Here is a 16,446-nt window from a genome sequence, read left to right on the forward strand (position 1 = left end):
GTTATCAAACTGATTTACTTCTCTTTTGTTCGATTTGATTGGGCAGGAATAAGAGTTGTAGTAAGCACAGTGGCGGCAATTGTAGTGGCTTTAATATTGGGCTTTGCACCTCTGGAGGCAGCTTTTTTACATTGCTTGGTTTTTTTCTGCTGTTTCCAGCTGCAGCTCTCTTACATTTTTCTCACTTACGATTAAGTTAGAATAGTGTACAGTTACAGTATATAGAAAGTTTCCAGCGACTTCACAGGAAATTCCTTTCTGTATTTATGCTTTCGTATCCTTTATAGCCTCTATTTGTTATGTGCCATACACTGATTTTTGGGATGGTCGTTTATTCTATATACTTCTATTAATACAAGAGTCAGCACTTCATTCATTAGACATTACTGCATCTAGCTAACTTGAAGAAAAGAAAAGCACAGGCATGATTGATATTTAGATGAGAGGCCACCAATATCCCCAAGACTAGCAGCTTGAGTGGGCGGTTGAAACAACATCCCAGAAAAAGGCAGTGACGGAAAAGGGATGAATGTGCCAGCAGATCACCGGAAGTTAAACTTGACTCAAGGGAGCCTTTATTCACTTTGAACGTAGAACTGCAAACTCAGATATTCTCTTATCTTGTTAATTGATTAATGAATCTGCATATGATGTTAAAGTATTTTAAAAATGAATTAAAGCTATGGAGAGAGAGACAGACAGAAAAAAACTGCTTTGTTATAAATAGTGAATTAGAGAGAGGTTCTTTAGGAGTGTGTTAAATGTACTTTAGTGTGCTAGATAGACATTTTCCAAATTTGATTCCATTTTTAATTCAGTATTTAAAAATTGGTCATAATGTAAAGTTGCCATTTAATAATCATGGAATGGAACAGAACGGAACGGAAGAAAACAGAATAATAACTTTATTGTCACTTTGAATGTACATCAATCGGAATACATTAAAATGAAATTTTGTTGCATATAGCTCTCAAAGAGTCAGCCCCTCCAATATATACTACATAACTATAAGTAAGTAAGTAAGTAAGTAAGTAAGTAAGTAAGTAAGTAAGTAAATAATAAACAAACAAACAAACAAACGTATACCCACATATATTATATGATACAGAGAAACAACATTGTATAGTCCAGATGTATGTATGTACATGGCGAGAGAAACGAAACTTGTGAGTTTACTGGACAGGTGGCCTAGGGAACGAAGCTGTTACAGAATCTGGTAGTCCTCCTAGAAATACTTCGAAACCTCCTCCCAGAGGGGAGCAACAGAAATCTTATGTATATCCCTTCATCTAGTACCAGATCATTTTCTAGTATTTGTTACTACCTTGTTCAAATCTTGTTGGTATGATTGCTGAATTTCTGAGACTGTTTTAGAAGGGTTGGACATCAAATTATGGTTATTTTTTCTTTGTTTGCCATTTTATAGACATTGAGTCAAGACGATTGGCTCATGGTGATTTCATGGAGAAAAGTGTTTAGATTTTTGAACAGCCTTTTGGAAATAATTTTCCGCCTTTTCTGGGACGACCTCCCCCCCCCCCCCCCCGGCAACAATTTTCCAGTCTCACTTCCAGCCCTGCTATTGCACGAGGAACTCTTATTCACATACTAATCAGGTCCAATCCTCCAAACCTAGACATGGTTGGCCAGTGGTGACATCTGCTGAGAAGTTGGATGCATCTGAGATTCACTTGGAGTGATGGGGCGACAGAGAAATATGACAGAAAGTCTATTAAGTGGCTGTTCTTGGAATATCGCCAGCCTTCGTTCATGCTAAAATATGCACTATTTATAGTTTTGGATCTCTTGTGAGTCTGCTTTAACCCCAGATATGTATATTTGTAATTCACAAAGCAGTTTTTCTGTTTTTTAGTGACATCTGCTACTGGTGGCTGGCAATTATCAGTGCTACTATTTATTCTTTTGATGTTACTGTCCAAAAGGAAAGTGGTGTATTTTTACCAAATAATGTACCTAGAATTTTTCTGCCAGGTTATGTGTCATTTTCCAGCACCATGTGCTGAAATAATTGATATTCTTCATGTTATATCATTTATCCCAAATATTCCACTTTTCTTTTCTTGATACTAGTCAGTGTCCTTATCTTTGCCCATTTTTGGAAGGCTTACTTTGCACATGTTCACCCCTTTATGTCCTAGGTAATATTTCGCCAATATGCATTTCAAAGGCTTTTATTCTCCTGATTGTCATTTGGGTCAAAGCAATTGCCCCTTCCATTTGAATAGAATAAATTATACATCAAGTGGTGTCAAAGATGAGTCCTTAATAGCATATGTGGAAGTGAGTTTTATTGAGGGACAGAACATTCTGTACATTACAAATTGAATCTATGTTTGTGATGGAGGGTATATAGAGATTTATTAAAATGACCCCTGTTAAAAATTGTCTTAACTATTTGTTTTTTTAGGGGAAAAGCAAAGAAGTAGCTGAATTTTGATTTTCAGTTCTTTGCTGCAGTCTTGCTTTGTATTCTTTGAAGGGGAGAGTACAAACTATTTCTTGAAATTCTGCTAGTTCCTAAATCTGATCATGTAGGCTTGCAAATGATAGTAACAGTCTCTTTGATTGTTATATCAGGGGAATTTTTCCTGTGGTAGTATTTTTTCCTGCTTTAAACTTGGTTCCATGATTGCATTTGTTCCGTGAAAACTAATTTCAGTTTCTAAAACTGTACGTAGCTATGGGGTAATGCATAAAAATTGTTATACAATTATTTTAAGAATGCGACATCTTCTTTTTTATGTTGTGTAAGTTAAGTTTTATAAAAAAACACAAGCTAAAGTCACCGAGCCTGCAACTGTAGCCTTTTTTACTTAAAAAAAAATCTTAGAAACAATTTTGACTGACCCAGACATTTTCTAGATGCTCAAATATGTATGAACCTGTATCCCTGCCATCGATTGATTGCTGGAGGGAGATGATTGAAGATACTTAGAACCATCTTTGTATACTGTATATTTGCTTATACTGTAGTTGCAGTTTGCAACTTGCAAATTGCAGTTGCAAGTTGCAATTTGGATTTTCTTTTGCCTAAATTAGAATGGCTCACTTCTTACTTGGGTTCTGAAAACAAAGACCTCCTTTCCTTGAACCTTATGATCTTAGTAATTGGATTTCTATGTTTCAGGATGATTACTGTATGCTTTCATGGTTTTTTTTTTAATAGCTCTGCATGTTTTGGTTAAGTTTTTACTGTTTGGAGCTGCCCATGTTTTAGAAAGTGAGTGACCTACAAATACTATAGAATAATTAAATAAATTATAACATAGAGACTATTATAGCTCACTATAGCTATATAACAAGCTTGGGGGATTGTGCTGATTGGATTTGATGACGTAACGTCATTTAAGAATATAACATGTAACGGTATTTGCATATTCAAGAATTATGATGCCATATTGTTTCAAGAATGTGAGAATAAGCAAGAAAGTTGGTTAGGGTGATTATATGGAATCATGTTTTATTACACAGCTCTGGAGAAGACAGCACTGTCCCCATTTAACAATACAAAACATAACCTTGTGATTCTTGTGTCAGGGATCCACCTCTGGACCCCTTTCCAGATGCGAGTGCAGAGGAGGAGGGTAAGTTTGAATCTGCAGAGGAACGTGTGGAGCCGAGTATTGGTCAGGATCTGGGCTCAGAGAATGCTAGCGTGATGGAGCAGTCTCAGTTAAAGTTGATCGGAGGAGGACAGGCTGAGACTGAGGGAGGTTAGCCACAGCTGCAGCAAGTTCCCCGCTCCCGGATGGAGGACTTGGTGGCTGCATGGAATAGTGCGGCCACCGGGGCCTTAGACCGGGTTGCGCCTTTGCGGCCTCTCCAGTGGCAATGAACCGCCCTGGCTCCCTGGTTCAACGAGGAGCTAAGGGCGATGAAACGCCACAAGAGACGCCTAGAGAGCAGATGGAGATCCTCTCGCTCCGAATTTGACCGAACACAGGTAAGAACCTACTTAAGGACTTACCTTGTGGCATTAAGAGCGGCCAAACGTCGATATTGTGCCACTCTTATTGCGTCCGCAGAGAACCGCCCTGCCGCCCTGTTTCGGGTGACCCGCTCCCTCTTGTCACAGAGGCAGCGGGAGCCCCCTTTGCAGGGCAGGGCAGAGGAATTTGGGGAATATCTGCAGGATAAAATCGCTCAAATCCGGAGGGAAAGGGGCCCCCTTTAGTGTTCCAGCGGGGACGTCTGAGGCGAGTCTTGAGAGACCATGCTGGGAGGAGTTTGACTCTGTTGCCACCGAGGATTTGGACAGGTTGCGTGGGCGACTGCGAGCCACCACATGTTTATTGGACCCGTGTCCCTCCTGGCTTGTGCTGGCATCCTGGGAGGTCACACGAGGCTGGCTATTGGGACTTGTGAACGCTTCATTGAGTGAGGGGTTCCTGCCAGCCGCCTTGAAAGAGGCGGTTGTGAGGCCCTTGCTCAAGAAGCCTTCCCTGGACCCGATGGAGCTAGCAAATTACCGTCCTGTCTCCAACCTTCCTTTTTTAACGAAGGTTGTAGAGAGTGTGGTGGCTCAGCAGTTCCCACGTCACCTGGAGGAATCTTGAGTATCTAGACCCGCGCCAGTCTGGCTTCCGGCCCGGGCATAGCACGGAGACGGCCTTGGTCGCGTTGGTGGATGATCTCTGGAGGGCCAGAGATAGGGGTTGCTCCTCTATCCTGGTCCTATTAGATATCTCAGCGGCTTTTGATACCATCGACCATGGTATCTTACTGCGCCGGCTGGGGGGGTTGGGGGTAGGGGGCACCGTGTTGCGGTGGTTCCGCTCCTACCTCTCTGACCGGACGCAATGTGTGTTGGCAGGGGAGCAGAGGTCGACCCTGAGGCCGCTCACTTGTGGGGTGCCACAGGGGTCGGTCCTCTCACCTCTCCTGTTCAACACATACATGAAGCCGCTGGGCGAGATCATCCGTGGTTTTGGGGTGGGATACCATCTGTACGCTGATGATACACAGCTGTACATTTCCACCCCAAACCACCCCAACGAGGCCGTCGAAGTGATGTCCCGGTGTTTGGAAGCCGTACGGGCCTGGATGGGAGACAACAGACTCAGACTCAACCCCTCCAAGACGGAGTGGCTGTGGCTACCGGCCTCCTGGTTCAACCAGTGCATTCCATCGCTGGCCATTGGGGGCGAGCAACTGGCCCCCGTGGAGCGGGCACGCAATTTGGGCGTTCTCCTCGACGCCCGGCTGTCTACAACTTGTCCAGAATGCGGCCGCACGGGCAATCATGGGGAGAACGAGGTTCTCCCATATAACACCCCTCCTGCGCGAGCTGCACTGGCTCCCTGTGGTCTACCGGGTGTGCTTCAAGGTGTTAGTTACCATCTTCAAAGCGCTCCATGGCACAGGACCTAGCTATCTGCGGGATCGCATTCTGCCCCATACATCCCTGCAACCAATTCGCTCTCACAGAGAGGGACTCCTCTGGGTGCCGTCCACCAGGCAGTGTCAGAGGGCGGCGCCCAGGAATAGGGCCTTCTCTGTGATGGGCCCAGCCCTTTGGAATGACCTCCCCCCAGATATCAGGACAACGACCGATCTCCACTCCTTCCGCACGAAACTCAAGACCCACCTGTTCCAACTAGCCAGCCTGGCTTAACTAGAACTTTCTAACCTCCCTGGCTATTTTAATATTTTAATATTTTAAACATAAATTTTGGGGTTTTTAACTGTTTTAATCGTTTTAATTTATTGTTATTTATTTGAACCCAGTGGCTTTCATTTGTAAATATTGATGTCACTTCCTCCATGCCACACTTGTATTTTGATTTAATTGTACATCGCCCCGAGTCCCTTTGTGGAGAGGGGGCGACTGATAAATCGAAATAAATAAATAAATAAATAAATAATAAATAAATAAATAAAAAATAAATAAATAAATAATAAATAATAAATAAATAAATAAATAAATAAATAAATAAATAAATAAATAAATAAATAAATAAATAAATAAATAAATAAATAATAAATAAATAAATAAATAAATAAATAAATAAATAAAGTTGGCCAGGAGGCTCCTCCAGGCAGAACTGTAAGCAGCTGCAGCCTGTTAGCAAAGAGGAGGAGATGAAGTCCACACTTCTTCCTGATTCAAGGATATGTAGAGCAAAGAGGAGGCACAATAGCGGTCAGCTAGACTATTCATGAGGAGGCAGCCTTGCCTCTCATAAAGGGCTTGGGCAGCATTGCCTACTTAATCCTACCCTGAGGAATTGAGTACTGCTGGAACAATGTGCCCAGTTCTGTGCCTTGGTCTTGTCTCCTGGTTTGTTTGACTCCTGGACTGCTTTCTTGGACTTTGTGTGTGCCCATTGGACTTACAGTAGTTACTTAGTGACTCTTGCTGTACTGAGCTTGGAATCTGAATCTTTGCAACAGGGATGCTTTCTGAGACTCTTTTGGGGCAGTTGCCATATGTTGGTGTTGGGGGGGGGGGGAAGAGCGGGCACATAGTAACTAAAAAAAAAGCTGATAATCCATTCTAAGTAGAAGAGTCTTTTAGCTAATTTTATTTACAACAAATGTTTATTATAAAAAAAGATTTCTGTATGTTTGGGATACCAACTGGTTGAATTGATCCTTGTTGACACAATTGGCTAACTCTAAAATTACAACTATTGGAAGTAGGAAACAAATGCAAGTCAAAATTATTTTTTAGCTTATGGGGGAGAAAGTTGGGTTTGGGGCAAGGATTGTTTGCATTTCAACTGCAATCAGGTGAATTGAGCAGCATGATATGCATAAATAAAGTGCCTAATTTAATCCATGCCTAATAGGACACTATGCCTACATTCATATTAGGGCTATGAATCATGAATAGCATTGGTCCATCCCACATCTTCTATGCTTGTAAAAACCAAATACTGCTGCAACAATGCATAGACTATCAGACGCGTCTCCCATGCTGACATGGATGCTGGGGCTTCAGTTTCCATGGAAAATAGTTGCTATTTGGTTACAAGAGAAACAATTGGGAGGAAGCAGAATCATCTTGGGGAGAAGAAGGAAATTGTCTAGAAGGGAAAAAATAGTCATTATATATTGTATAGTCATGAATTGAATGGATTTGCAGCTCAGTTTCTCTCCTGAGAAACCCAGTCCTTCAGTTCAGCAGACATGCAAATATATCTCAATTTTTGCTAAAGCCTCATTTCTCCCATGTTTAGCGTGGCATCAACATTCTCCACCCCTGTATCTGCAATAAATGTTAATGTCCTTCCCATACAAGAAGTGTGTGTCTGAATCATTCAGATCTTCTCAACATAAAATAGTCTCCCGGTAAAATTTTAATTGGCAATATTTTTAGCAGATGAAAACATTGATGTATAAACCATTAATTTTACAAGGAAATGGAACAATGTAGGTATCCTACAAACCTAATTACCTTCATAAATTATATTTCTGACAGTTGTGTAGTCAAGAAAGGGAGAAATGTTCTAATTTAGCTTTTCATGATCAAGATCCATCTATCTGTCTTCTTAGTACCACCAAATTGTTCTCTATTAATGGTTTCTTGAGAAGAAGGGATGTTTATTCTGCACTTAGGTGTGAGTGTAGGATAAAGTTCCTACTGCTACATCTAGCAGAGGGAGTAAATTGTTTTTTAGCATTGTTAAGCTGATCTAGGTGATAAATTTTCCTTAGAGGAAAAATCAGATACCAAAATTGCCTCACGTATTCCTAGGTGAAGTCCGTGCATTTTTATTTTTATTTTATTATCATATATTCCAAGGTGTTTCCAAAAATAAGGAGGCCATTCCCAAATGCCTATTCCACCTTCTTCAAAGTATAGTAAGGTTTTCCAGATGGCTAATGATTAGAGTTGCAGTCAAGCATTTCTGGATGGTATGAAGAAACTTGTCTTACATGAATCCTACATGTGTTCTATGCAGCCCTTTGTTGAGATCACCTAATGTGATGCAGTCCCACTTTGGGGTGGAGGTTGAGGGGAGGAAAAATAGTAAAAAAATACAGGCTCATGTTATTGCCAATGATGTTGGCAATCGGATTTGAAGCTAATGTAATGTTTTGCTTTACTAAGATAAGGAAAGAGCAGACTAGTTCCTCAGCCATATCTATGTGACATGTGGCATTCCCATTAACAGGAAGGAGACAATATTGGTTAATTTCTAGTATACTGGCAGTGGCACCAGTTGTCTTCAGGACATGAAAAATAATCAATGCTTTTTAAAAACCAGCATTTGAAAGTTACTCGCTCTGGTGATTTCTGAGTCATGGCATTCACTTGGTTATATTATGGATCAAAATAGTTGGCAGCCTCTTTATGGCCATTTAACATGTTTGAGGAGGTTGAGAGCCGCAATATCCCTGGTAGAGCAGTATCCCTGATATCCTTGATCAGGGTTTGGTCTTCTTAAGGATTTTGTTTTTGTTTATTTTAACTATCGATGTGCATATTTCTAGGTTTATGTGAGTTTTTATTCCTGCCTTACTTGAAATGGCATGAAAATATATCATCATTGTTCATCAGTTATGGTCGGGGGGCTCCGAGGGCATTGGTTTAAACCCTCTGGATTTAACTCTTCCAAGAAAAATACTTGAAGAATTGGTTGCTTCCATCAAGCATTTGGGAAAGTGACCCGATTACATTTATAACATGGCCTCAGGCAGCTCTAATCTTACATACATTGGCAGCCATTTAAGACATATTTCCATGTCTAGAATGTAGACCCTATTGCTATATATAAACTTCTACGATGTTTTCTCACTATAATATTGTGCCCTGTTCATAAAGCTGTCCTGGGAAGTTTTGGCCTGGGAAGTTTTGCTACTAAGTTTGGCTGAAACTGCAAATTCTTTAAAATGTGAGTCTTCTAATATAAATCTTGCCTTTTACAGCATGATGTGTTGTGACTGTTGTATTAGAATATGCTGTATAGTAAAACTGCATTAGACTATCTGCAGTAGGTGAAATTGTAACAATTTAGATTTGAGAGGACAAAATACAGGCGAGGGCTTGGAGTCTTGATAATGCTGTTTTTGCTTTCTTGCATACTCTGCCGTGTCTTTTCAAAAGATTCTTCATCTGCCACAGGTTAATTAGTAAATCGCCACGAGTCCAGTAGATGTGAGTTTGAACACAGGAATCTGCCTTTCTTTATTGAATTAGGCCCGTGATGGCAAACCTGTGGCATGTATGCCACAGGTGGCACGCAAAGCCCTCTCTGCGGGCACACGAGCCATCTCCCCAGCTCAGTTCCACCGTGCATGTGTGCACGCCTCCCACCGGCCATCTCATTTTTGGGTCTCTGCCACGGGGGACAGGGAACATGTGGGAGATGTGTGCACATGCGCAGGGGCAGGGGGATTGCACGTGCACACGAGGGGGAGGATGGGGAGTACGATGTGCCCTCCCCATGGCCTGTTTTTGGTCCCAGGAGGCTGCAGGGAGGCCCAAAACGGGTGGGGGGCAGTTGCCCGTGCACACGTGGGGGAAGGGGAGCACAGTGGGGCACAAATGTGCAGGGGGTGGGACATGCCGAGAGCGTGTCACAGGCACATTGCATTATGGGTGCGCTTTCGGCACGCGACAACAAAAAGGTTAGCCATCACTGATTAGGCCATCTGGTATGTCCTGACATTGATTCTGAAGTGCAAGATAGGCAACTAACACTCTCCAAGTGTTCTGGTTTCCAGCAGGGTCACCAATGGTCAAGAAGTAGAGGAGTTGAAGTTTAAAACATCTGAAGAACCCTCATTACGTTTCTAGATCAGAGATTGTTTTACCTCTCTATTTGGTTTCATCTCACATCCAGCTTGAGCAGAATCCAGGCAAAGTTCTCTACTTCTCTCTAAATTCAATTAACACTTACCGAGCTTACTGTGAGATTTTTAAAAGGTAGCCATATTTTTACTTATTTATTTTTTTCAGTTTATGTAGCTGTCCATCTCAAATATATGACTCTGGGTGGCTCACAATATTGGTATGGTGAAAAGGGGTATTTCAATATAGGTAGTCCTTGACTTATCACCACAATTGAGCCCAGCATTTCTGTTGTTAAGATATTTGTTAAGTGAGTTTTGCTCCATGACGAATCTGGTTTCCTGGTTGACTTTGCTTGTTAGAAGGTCACAAAAAAGGTCACAGAAGTTGCCAAGCATCTGAATTTTGATCCACGTGACCACGGGAGCACTGCAAAAGTTGCAATTGTGAAAAATGATCATTTTTTTTCAGTGCCGTTGGAACTTTGAACGGTCACTAAATGAGCTGTTATAAGTCAATGACTACCTGTATATCAAGATTGTTATGAACTGTGTCATGGTGGACCTTTTAACCTAGTTTCTTCTCTTTTTGTCTCATGAACTGCCTGGCGCTGTTGAATCAGGAAGAACACACACAATTTGACATCCATTTGCACACGCACTGTTGAACGTTCCCATAAATCTTTTCCCCTTCCAGCTCACATTGAAAGGGAGGAAAGTTAAAGCTATCCATTCCTTCTCTTATTAAGACTGGGGGAGGGGGGAAATATGTTCATTGCAAGGTGCAAGCAAGCATGGATTTGCACAATATAGAGATCAGAGAGATTGCCTAAGGGTTTAGAGAAATTGAGCCTTTCCTGTTTCTGCATGAGGAGGCATTGTTTCCACTAGGACTCTAAACATGGAATCTTTCAAGAAATTAAAAACAGCAGATGCAGCATCAGTCACTTAGAAAGTCTGTCTGGCGGAGTTTGTATTTTTGAAAAGCTCTACCAAAGGCTTGGCCAGGTGGCTACGGTTATATTTGTTCGTTTGCAATACTGATTTCTTTTTAATGTAAAAATTCATTTATTATTCTGTGGCTATGTTAACTGTGTCTCTCACACACACACCCTTTTTTTGTTTTAAAGATGCAAATGTTGGACAAATTTCCAATGGAAGGAGGACAGAAGGACCCTAAACAAAGGATAATTCCCTTTTTGCCAGGTTTGTAAGGTGAACAGTATAGTTCTCAAATGAAATATTTTTATATATTTTTTCTATCTGTGTCTATCTAACTGTCTGTCTATCATCAATTTACTTATCTATCCATCCCCCCCCCTCTTTCATCCTCTCTCATTCTCTTTGTCAATCAATCTATTATACATTAATGTAGCTTTTTATTTCTCCACTTTTCAATAACAGTAACAGAGTTGGAAGGGAACGTGGAGGTCATCTAGTCCAACCCTCTGCTCATACTATTTCTGACAAATGGCTGTCCAGTCCCTTCTTAAAAGCCTCCAGTGTTGGAGCATCCACAATTTCCGAAGGCAATTTGTTCCACTGGATGATCATTCTCACTGTTAGGAATTTTCTCATTTCAAATATATTGACTACAAGTTTTGACTTCTCCATCAGATTTGGCCAAATAGTCATGTTAACTAAGAATGACGGGATTTTATGTCAACACATTTAGACATTTGAATGGAGATTTGTGATTAGACTGATATATGCTGATAATGTATCATAGAATTTAGTTAGAAGATACTTAGATATTTGACCTAGGGTGAAATCGGTACGTGGATGACACATAGCTCTTTTTTTCCCTTTCTGAACAGACCGTTTTACAATGGATGAGAGAAAACAAATTTTTAAAAAACCCAGATAAGATTAAAGAACTATGGATGGTTGTTTTAGATCTGATTTTAGTTGGGACTATATACTTGATAAAGATCAGACACCTGGGTATTCTGGGTATTCTGACACATTTCCTGTATAAGAACAAATAGGAAGATAATCTGTGCATTGCCATTGCCAGTTAGACCGATCCAATTAATTGTAATCTGGTAATGGGATTACTACTAAAATGCATTGCCTGTGATGCTGCCTTTAAAGATGCTTTAGAAATTCCAAGTAGAACAAAATGCATCTCCTAAGATCTCCTTATGAAGCTGGATATTCAGAACAGATCACATCAGTACTCAACTGTTTCTGTTGGGGTCCATGACAATTTGCCATGGCCAACTTGCTGTGTCCAACTCGCTAGGGCCAACTCACTGCAGGACAAGTTACACTAATATCAAAGAAATGGAGGAGTAGAATCCTTAAAGAAAGGATGCAAAAAGAGGGACAGAATGACAAAAATTAAAATAAATTTGTATCTATTTTAAATAATTGTATTGTTAAATTGCCCCATGGCAAGTTGTCCTGCAATGAATCGGTCATGGTGAATTGGCTGCAAAGAGTTGGCTGTGGTGAGGTGTCCCATTCCATTCTGTTTGTTGCCTTTTTGATTCTATATGGTGTAATCTTCAGAAGGCCATTTTGGGACTGTGCGGTATAGTATTTCAGATTTTCAATTGAACGTGATAATGGAAGAAGAGCTCAGTATATGTGGGAGCTCTTTAAAATATTGTAGTATTAAAAGTACAAAAGACAAAAATATAAGTATAAGAGGAGAAACTGTGTTCTGTACAGAAATTTGATGAATATCTGAAAAAAGAAAAAAACATATCATAGAAATATAAAGAGAATTGGTGGGGGGGGAATAGTATAGACAAATATTCTAGAACTGTACATCTAGTGCCAACACAACATTTAGAATCAGCTGGGATCAGGAAGAAGATTGATGGATTGATTTTATTATCATCAAGTCATTTTTGTCTCCTAGCAACCATATAGCTTGATTTTTTCCAGAGGAATTGAAGCAAATTCAGAGAAGGGCTGTCTGGGTAATTTGGGTTCTGGAAGCTAAAACCTACGTAGAGGGCTTGAAGGATGGGATGGGGAGAATGGGAACATTTAGAAGAGAGTGGGAGTGAGGGTATGGCTAAATATTTCAAAGAATGTCACCCTGAAGAAATGGGCAATCTATTTTCTTTGATTTGAGAGTGTACATCATGGAATAATAGATTTAAATACCAGATGGCAGGTTCTGATTAGCTAAACCTTTTAATAGTAAGACTAATATATCCTTGAAACCAATGTTGAATTGTCTCATATTTACAAATCAACTGTAGACAACTCTTTATTTGGGTAGATTAATTTGGATTTCTGCACTGAACAGGGAGGTAGACCCCATGGCCTGTATGTGACCTTCTAATCCTATGGTTCTCTTTTAGGGTTACAAATATACGATTGACTCTTTTGATTCAGATTGATGGAAGTTGCATATTTGGAGGAATCAAGGCTGGGAAGGGTGGCTTTAAAATTCTGATTCTGTTAGGCAACTGAACACTCAAAATTTCAAATCATTATTTCCTCCCCAACTCTTTCCATTGCTGCAGTATAGTATCACAGATTTCCAAATAGCCTTATGCTGTTTGAATGTGTGTCTCTTGTGGCTTTATTTCCATTAAAACATTCCATTATGCAATGATGATCTTCCTCGGATATGGGCAGAATTGCAACTTAGTAACCATCATGGTTATTTCCAGGTTGCATTTTGATTCCAGCTGTTCCCTGGATTGTGGTAGCAGCAAAGCAAGACTCACTCTGGCATGAGTGCAGAGAAAAAGAGCATGTTGTGTGGTTTTCCATACCAGCAGAATGAAATAGGAGAGATATAACAGCATCTCCGATTTGAACAAATAGAAATTACAGTTTGAGTATATTCTGTTTCTGAAGCATTGTAACCTATTTTTGGATAGCTCAGGGAAATTTGTTTCCAAAAAGGTTATAGAAAGGGTACAGTTTGTTTGCTTGGTGCCTTCTTTCCTTTTGGGAAGCTTGGAAATTCCCCTTTTTATGGAATTGATTTACAATGGAAAGCAGAGGTGAAGGTGATGCTCTCCCAATGTGAGTTCCCAACAGCATTTGGGGAAATCCGTAAAAATAATCACAAATGAGGAATTCAATATACAATATACAAACCTCTGACTCCATAAAATCCCAGCAGTGGAATGGACAGCCCCTTCCTTCATTTAAAAAATCCAGTTTGAATCATTCTTGAAATCTGGTATCTGCAATTGTCTGAATGCATCCTTCAGGAAGCCATCAAACTGCTTATGTAAGTGTTTCTTCACCTTAGCAACTTTGAGATATATGGATTTAAATTCCCAGAATTCCCCAGGCAGCATGCTATCTGAGAGCTGAGGTACACACATCTTAAAGTTGCTAAGATTGAGAAACACCTGGCTTATACTCTTAGGAAACTTTGCCTGATTTTCAACCAGAACCTGTTGAATTCCCTCTGCCTTAAATGTTAAGACTTGAAGAAATGTTACCAGCTTCTCTGGCTAAGACTTGTTTTGTACCTCTGGGAGATCTTTCTTGGCCAAGCAAAGCTTTTATAGGCTGAGGTTTATAAATTGTTGGAAATAATCAGGCATTCTGTGTTTGGCACTTTTGCAAGGGCAGAATGATGTAGGTCTGCAGTTCCTTGAATCTTCTCCTGTTCATCCACTGGAACAAGTTCTTTTATTTCAAACCCCAAATGGCTGGGAAACTCAAGACAGGAACCAGAGTTTTCTGTATCAGCTGTCACTTATGGCTCTTTCTGTATAAAATGTGAAGCAAGAGGGAATAGCTTTTGTGTTTGGTTGCGTAGATGTGCTTGTATGTGTATTTTGGGAGCGATAAAGTGTTGGTTTTACAGTAGAGACCCTGGGCTTCTTTGCATTCCAACTTTTTCCAGTTATCACCCTTCTTATATTCTTCCCTTCTGTGCAGTTTTTCTTTTAATAATACCATACCAACCCTTGAATTTCAGTACCACTGTGGGAATTTGGCTCTTGCTTTATAATTCAAACATGCTGCTTTCTGGGAAGCCGTGGGTAATATTATACATTGTGGTTCCTGACGTCTGAAAAATGTTTCCAGTTATCCTGTCTACCCAGTTGCCTCCAGCTTTTCTTTCTTGTTTCTTTTTGCAAGCCTCTAACACATTTAGATTTGAAACCTTTGATAGGAAAGAAAACAGTCGATCAGCAGCTTTGAGTATCTTTTCTTATCTAAGGTAGGTATTTTTAATGCCATAAATATTTAAAATTACATTTTAAAGAATAGGCTTCAATGGTTTTGCTATGATTACTTCACATTATTGTTTGGACGTGAAAGAAATATAAGGAACTGGATGGAAATTGGGAAACGTACAAAAATGAACACAAGATAACTGAGCTTGCAAAATTAATTACAGGAAAAACATCACGCTTAACTTTAGGTTTTTTTTAATAAAAAATATCTCTGTCACTTGATTGCCAATCCATGGTTTAGTTACAAAAACTATTTCTAAGATTGCAGGATTGTTCCTTGCTTCTCCTCATGTTTATCTTATTGCATTCTTGGCATCTGCATCATAGATCCTGTATTTATTAAATTATTAACTGTTTTGTGTCTGTGTGTGTATAAAATCTACGAAAACATTATATATATATATATATATGTATGTATGTATGTATGTATGTATGTATGTATGTATGTATGTATGTTTATATATTATATATATAATACAACACAAATATAAAAAGGCAACATTAAAAATAAAAATATGGGTTTCTGTCTGGATGATTTTCTGTGATGAGCCGAATGATAGAAGGAAGGAGTAGTGAGCTCCCTCCCATATTTGGGCATACCAGGGGTTGTAACACAAATACATACCTATTTCCCTGGCTTAGCTGATAAGGAAGGAGAGCCTGTGGCTTAGTGGCAATTACATCGGCCTAATATGCAATACAGCCCTGGTTCGAATCCCAGTAAGGGTATGGCTAGCTGATGAGAGCTAAATAGCTTCAAATGGATCCATACTAGTCTCCCTTTATTTATTTATCAGCACAAATACAACATACATACATACATACATACATACATACATACATACATACATACATACATACATATATATTATTTATTTATCAGTACAAATACAACATTATATATATATATAAATTTAATTTCTATTGAATAAGATGGTAATCCATGGTAAATGAGAAGACATTAAAGCATCAATAACCTGTAACAGCTGATTGCATTTTCATTAAGACAGGTTATAACACTTAAGATTATAATTCTATACCCCAGATAATAAAACTGAGATTTAAACAGTTGAATTGGGCCTCTGTCTTCTACACAGACTGCTCTTTTTTTAAAAAAATACTGGATTGCTTTATAATGTCCTGGAACCAGAGGGCAACTGAGGCTTCAGACAGGATCATGCCTTTATGGCTTCTCTTGACCCATTGCTCCCGATGCTCCCCATGGTTTACGGAGGAGCTATGGGTTCTGAAATGGGCTAAGGGAGGGTTGGAGAGCTGCTGGAGGAAAACAAGGATTAGTCTGAAAAGACATAACTTAAAGCTGCTATCAAGGCATACCTCATGGCGGTCAGAGTAGCAAAGCACCATTGTTTCTCTACCCTAATTGCATCCATAGGATGTCATCTGGTGGCCTTTTTCAAAGAATTCTGGCCAGTGGGATCTAGACGAGCCATGATTCCTGCACTTTACAATATCATACAATAGTTTCTTGAGGTGTGATCTGCACTCACCCTTT

General features: G+C 39.9%; 1 protein-coding gene across 13 annotated transcripts in view; it reads left to right on the forward strand.

The window, feature by feature from the left end:
- The window catches only part of SH3PXD2B (SH3 and PX domains 2B), a 134,737-nt gene that overhangs the window by 53,226 nt on the left and 65,065 nt on the right, over window positions 1-16,446 (forward strand). For 2 of the 13 annotated variants that reach the window (XM_081944515.1, XM_081944521.1), the window contains exon 3: window positions 10,890-10,965. In XM_081944515.1, the coding sequence (XP_081800641.1) occupies window positions 10,890-10,965 (76 nt within the window). Of the gene's footprint in view, window positions 1-3,215; window positions 3,242-3,474; window positions 3,606-6,051; window positions 6,068-6,090; window positions 6,337-6,502; window positions 7,396-7,768; window positions 7,882-8,791; window positions 8,862-10,889; window positions 10,966-16,446 lie in introns of those variants that run through there. The other 11 variants (XM_081944522.1, XM_081944524.1, XM_081944526.1 and 8 more) reach the window with 11 other exon arrangements.

The sequence above is a fragment of the Natrix helvetica genome (genome assembly GCF_964273705.1).
Source record: "Natrix helvetica genome assembly, chromosome: 1".
In the NCBI taxonomy this organism is placed as follows: domain Eukaryota; kingdom Metazoa; phylum Chordata; class Lepidosauria; order Squamata; family Natricidae; genus Natrix; species Natrix helvetica.